This window comes from Mesoplodon bidens, assembly GCF_964165515.1.
Source record: "Mesoplodon bidens genome assembly, chromosome: X".
In the NCBI taxonomy this organism is placed as follows: Eukaryota; Metazoa; Chordata; class Mammalia; order Artiodactyla; family Ziphiidae; genus Mesoplodon; species Mesoplodon bidens.
Genome location: NC_138163.1, coordinates 28,617,959 through 28,623,958, shown reverse-complemented (window position 1 = coordinate 28,623,958; position 6,000 = coordinate 28,617,959). Strand labels below are relative to the sequence as shown.

At 45.0% G+C, this 6,000-nt stretch overlaps 1 protein-coding gene across 3 annotated transcripts in view; it reads right to left on the bottom strand.

The window, feature by feature from the left end:
• Window positions 1-325: 325 nt before the first annotated feature.
• AIFM1 (apoptosis inducing factor mitochondria associated 1) overlaps window positions 326-6,000 on the bottom strand; it is a 30,837-nt gene continuing 25,162 nt past the window's right edge. For 2 of the 3 annotated variants that reach the window (XM_081221733.1, XM_081221734.1), the window contains exons 14-16: window positions 4,939-5,063; window positions 3,190-3,386; window positions 2,609-2,874 (exon numbers count right to left, since the gene is read on the bottom strand). In XM_081221733.1, the coding sequence (XP_081077859.1) occupies window positions 2,803-2,874; window positions 3,190-3,386; window positions 4,939-5,063 (394 nt within the window). In that variant the 3' untranslated portion in view covers window positions 2,609-2,802. Of the gene's footprint in view, window positions 1,175-2,608; window positions 2,875-3,189; window positions 3,387-4,938; window positions 5,064-6,000 lie in introns of those variants that run through there. The other variant, XR_014014190.1, reaches the window with a different exon arrangement.

Genomic DNA, 6,000 nt, shown 5'->3' with positions numbered 1-6,000 from the left:
GTTGATTAGAACAACAAAAAAGTCACACATGTTGACCTCATCCTCCACTAAGAGGCTTACTCTGACCCCTTTCCAATCAAACACACTTCCTTCCCTCAGATCCATTTCTCCAGCTAAAGTACGAGGACATCCCTCGCCGTGCCTTACAGGTGGCCAGGCAAATGTTAGTACCATCGTGTAGCGGTGCCGAGGTACCACCAGATGTCAGTTGTAAAATGGCAAAGAAAAGCGAGGTTGAAGTCAAGTGGGTGAGCCCTGAAAGCTTGATACTTTGGCAGAGCCCCAACTTTGCAGGGTGTGGCTAGCCCTGTACCGCGCTGTGCTGTGGCCCAGCTAATCACAGGCCAGCTATCAAGGGCCAAACCTCAGCTGGCACTGGTCATCTGTACAGTCAGAACTTGGTCCTTGCGATACTTGGGGGCCTAAGCAGGTTAAATGCATCCTGGGTAAAGTGGCAAGTCGTGGCAGTGGGTGAAGTAATGGGGGTCTGATAACCTGGATTACAGAGAACTGAGGCTACAAGGCAGAGGCTCACTCTTACAACAAGCCCTGTTATCTAGCATCATCCAACCAAGCAATCAAGGACTTGGTCAGCACTTTGCCAGGGTTTTGGGGGATGGCGCATGTTGTCCCCATCCTGAGAAAAAAAGTCTCTGCTCTGGGATAGCTTACAATCAATTTAGGGAGTGAACACTAATAATGCAGAGAACGACTTAAAGAACAATCAAGTTCAAAGGCAGTAAGTGCAATCGAAGTTCAGAGATGAAATCATGCACGGGCACTAGTCCAACTGGTACTACATCACCACGGTGGGATTTCATCTGGGCCTTGAAAGATGAGCAGGATTTGGATACGTAGAAGGGAAGAGGGACAGTGTTCCAGATGTGAAGAGCACAAACAAAAGTTTAAAGGTGGCAATAAACCAGATGTATATGTGCGTATGCATATGCACGTGAAGTCGTGGCAGAGGAGGCCCGCAGGACAGAGTGGGCTGAGGTCAAGAGCGCTATGGAAGGCTTCGGACTTGCTGTGATTGGTGACAGGGAGTCAATGTACGTTGGTCACCAGGAGGTGGGGGGGGGGATATGGACCAAGTGATGCTTTAGGAAGTGATCTAGCAGCAGTAGTTGACAAAGGACGGATGCTCTGGCTGATGTCCATTCTTGGTGTGTATCTTCCTGTGGACACAACTGAGTATATTATACTTCTGCGTTCACATGTCTGCATTCCTCACTGACACCAGGAGCTCCTTAAGAGAAGTGGCCATGTTTTCTCCATCTTCCTCTTCTGCCATCTACCTGGCTCATAGTAGGCACTCAATGAACACTGAATAGAAGAATACATCCTTTCATTTTAATTAACTGAATTATTATGACATTCCATACAAGGATGACAACTGTCAAAGAGAATTAGACTAAATTGTACCTGATACTAAAACAAGGCAAATCACAATTCAATCTTTTTAAAAAATGATTTGTGAAACACTTCAGGATCTTACAGTTGTAAGATCTTTGTAAGCAGCAATTACTGTATAGTAAGTCCCGTTTCACGGGATACTAGATGAGTTTTCTACCTACATTATGGACTTAAGATATGTCATGCCTCAGATCATATTTCACTAAACCTGTATACATATAGTAAGAACCTGTTCTAGTACAGCTAATTCTTAAAGTGGACATCTGTCCTGTTCTAGTGTTCAGAGGGATTTCATTGTAGCTGCAACTCCCTTTAAACAAACCCAATATCGAAAAAATCCAGCCTGGTAATAATTTTCTCTTTAGAAAAAGATTCACGATAGGACTCTTGAAAGTAGTAAAAATTTCCTCTTAATTGAAATAAGATTTGATTTTTAAAAGTTAAGTAATTTGAAATGCAAAAAAATGAGTTGATTTATGAAACTTTGACTTCTCTTCCCAGGAAATCATTTGTAAAGTGAGGCATGCCTATAAGCCTATTTGAGACAAAAGGGGTTAGGAGAGGGCAGACTTCTAGTTTGGGAGACAGTGGGCGGAGGAGTTGAGAGACCACAGTCCTTCACCATGAGGCAGGTCTCCGAACCTTCGTTTCTGTCTGCAATAAATGTCTTTTCTGCCATCCCCTCCCAAGACCAGTTCAGTTCTGGGCTGTGGGGGTACACAGGGGAGCTGTCCCAGGTAGAGCAGAGTCTAGTCCACATGTTTATGTGTACACTCATTCAACGATTCACTAAGCACCTACTGTGAGCCAGACCCTGTGCTCAGCTCTGGAGAGAGAACCATAAGCAAGACGGAAAGCCATGGTTCTGGCTTCCAGGAAGCTGCAGAGCAGCAGGGAGACATGTAAACAAGGAACAGGCTTGGAAGGATCAGGAAAGTCTTCAGAGACTGGGACATTCCCCAGAGGAGGGGAGAGGGGTCAAGTGCTGTGGGCAGAGGTCACAGCAGGTCCGTACAGGAGGTCTGGAGGGGTGAGGGAGAAGTTCAGTGAACTGAAAGAAGCTGAGAGTGTGGAGCAGGGAGCACAAAGCCGAGGAAGGTGATGCACTTCGGAGTGGCTCCAACTGACTTGCCTTCTAATATGCACAGCTTTCCTCCCTTCACCCACTTGCTCCCTTTCAAAGAGAAGATAATTTAATTTAGAAGAATCAGGTTTTATTTAGTGATGTGATCATTAAGAATTTGCCTACATAGTTGAAATATTCACAAAGGACTTGATTATTCACACTCATACATACAGAGGAAGTCTGCTGAATAAAAAACGCTCCTTTACCCATCCAAGCTGCTGTCAGGGACAGCAAAGGGCCTGCCTGTTCCACAGCAGTCTTCAGTCTTCATGAATGTTGAAAAGCTTCGCTACTTCGTTGAGATCTTCATGTTCCTCACCATCCTTAATGATCTGAGGGACAGAGGAGCAGGAGCGTGTGGGCTGGGCCACACACCAGGGCAGCCCGGGCCAGTCGCTACTTCACACTGGGAGGGAGTCATGGGAATGGCTTTCTACGAAGCCCAAGTGAGCATGTGCCAACGCCCACGCTACCCAGCCATGTCCCGAGTGAAAAAGAAACATCCCCGAGCCAAGGCGATACCTTTGTTCTGCTCAGGCACAGTCTGACCTGGGTGGACAGTGCGTGGCAGGACATCTGACGAAGTCACAGGGACGGTATCCGCCCACACCTCCCATCTTCCTCTCAGAGCTCTGACGGGCACCTACCTTCCTTGCTATTGGCATTCGGTTGAAGATGTTCCACAGCACGATTCCCACCACCACTTTGTCCCTGAGGTAGAAGATGACGCCTTTGCCGTAGTCCTCCCCTTGGGCGGGGACCTGGGGGACTACAGGGTTGCTGGGAGGAAGAGTGATTTCTGAGGCCTCAGACTCTGTCTCACTCTCTGATCGGATACCAGTCCCTGTAGCCAATCCCCAAAACAAACAAGCAAAGTCAAAACAAAACAAAGTCAGTTCTTATGAGCTTGGAAATTCTACAAGGCAACTATCTTTCAACACCTGCTTCAAGCTGCTTCTAAATGATTTGTTTTTCTATGCGGCATCAGTAAACACTGGCCTATTCCAGCCCCTCTCCATTGACAAAGCCAACAAAAGCTCTTCCTTGCCAGCTCCTGGGCACTGGGTCAGTCTGACCCCAAACTTCCTATCTCATTTTAAATTTACACTACGGATATTTCCTGGTATCTTTTTTCAAACTACAGAAGACTTGCTCTTGTCCCCTGAGAAACATTCTAGTGCTACATGGCCAGTACAATAGCCACTAGTCACATATAGCTATTCTAATTAAAATTAATTCAAAATTAAGTTTATTTTAGTTAAAATTAAATCAAATGTAAAATTCAGTTCCTCATTTGCACTAGCCACATTTCAAATACTAAAGAGCCACATGTGGCTAGTGGCTAATGTATTGGGCAGAGTAGAGAGAGAACACTGCCATCATAGCAGAAAGTTCACTTGGATGGCACTGCTAGAGACACTGGCCAAAGCAGAAGGCACTTCCCTATGGAAAAACCATAGTGCAAGTGTTTCCTCCTGTGCAGGGTGGTGGCAACAGCCTGGGGAGAGGGCATTTTGTCTTCTGGGAACAACCAGGCTTCAAGTAATACTGCCCAGTGGAGAGAGTAGTGACCTGTAGTTTATAAACACCTACTGTATAAGTCCCTGGGTCCCCCTCCTGGATCCACTTCCCAGGAGAGGTCCAAATTAAGGAGTGGGTATATGTAATCCACTTAGATTACACAAGAAAAGGACCTCATATCCATATCATGTCTTGCTTTCTCCTTCTTAAAGAACAACTTGTCCTTGAAACGCCTCTAACAAGAGGACACAGAGGTTAAATAACTTCAGCCAAGGTCACGAAGGGAGAGAGAAGAGACCTAGGAGTTAATGAAAGAGATGTGTGTCGGAGAGAAGTTCATTCCGAGAGGTGCCTCCCGTCTAGAGAAAAGCCGCTATTAAGATCTGACAAATGGAATTAGAGGCAGCTCAAGGACTACTCAGCCCAGTTCTTCACTGTTCAGGGCCCAAGGAGGGGAGCAGGTCCCAAACTAAGGTTCTCAGGCCTAGTTCTTGGGATCAGCAGGAAGCAAAAAAAAAAAAAAAAAAAAAAAAGCCATTGAAAAAGTTCAGGTTTTCTTCATCACACAGGTCTTCCTAGTCCCTCGGGACAAACTAGACTTACAGAGTCGTTGAGTTAGCCACTGTCCAAGAGTCCAAGAGTCTAGGACGACATCCACAATCCACAATATCTATGCTTTGACCAGGATACCTGATTTCGCCAGCTCTCAGACCACTAAAGAGTGAGGACTTCGGGTTTGGTTTATTTTAAAGCACAACATGAAGAGAGGCTTTCACTGACAGTTCCCTCTGGCCAATACAGATACCCCTTGTTCAGGAGGATTTGGACCATGGTTTCTCAACACTCTTCCAAGAGAAGTGGTTGGGCTTCCTTACCTGACTGCTCTGTGGCAGATTTGGGGTTGTCTTGTGTGGTTGCTTTTGCAAAAACGCCGACTGTGGGCAAACTACTGTCCACAAGACCAATAGCTTCATAGCCAACATCGGGACCCAAATCACTCCTAAGGAAGGAGAGAGAAGAGGGTGTTCTGTCAAAGGACTGTAAAGGATGGTGCAGTAGAACGTTTCCTCTAAGGCACCACACTTTCATGCCAACCAAAGAAACTGGTATGTGCCACAGCAAGAGAAACGCCAAACTGATCTGTCGCCTGCTAGGACGTCTGGGGACAATTGTGAGAAAGCACGATTATTCCAAACAGGTTTTATTTTCCTAACAAGCCACTATGCAGATCACAAATCCATACAATGATCTATACTTTCTTAAATTTAATCATTTAATTTTTACCATATCACATTTGGGGGGGTGGGTTCCCCACATTTACTATTCACTACCTTCCTTTACTCTTTTTAAAACTGCCTTTTTGGAACTTTAAAGAGTGCTCCATATTTATGGAATCCAGAATCTGGGATATTTTGTGGTTTTATTCACTGACAATATTTCCTCTTAGCCTTCAATTTTCAAGGCTGAAGGGCTTTCTATAAAGTGGCACCTTCACTCACTTGGTCATTTTATTTTCATTGTTCTTCTTGGAAGCTTTTCCTATCATCATCATGCTGTTTTTAATATGCTAGGAACTTCACAGAATACTTGTGGCACAGACACACTATGGTTTTGTAATCATCCAAGCTACTTGAGATATTTTGTTTCTGGTGTTCTATATTTTGTTATCTTCTTGGCCACAGAAGCTCACTGGACTGGTGTCTTCAGGGAACAGTCTACAATGACTTCTTGGATTTGTTCCTGGAACCTAACTGATAATTGTATAGCTACGAACTACTTTTTTTCCTAACTGCATTATCTTACACGTGTTGACCCTGAAACCCATCTGTTATGTTTTTTTGCTGCCCACTCATGAAACTGTGTGTGATTGTCTTAAAATGTACTCCCATCAGCTGAGACTTTCCCCAACAGAAACTGCTTAGCGGCTTCTGAAACCT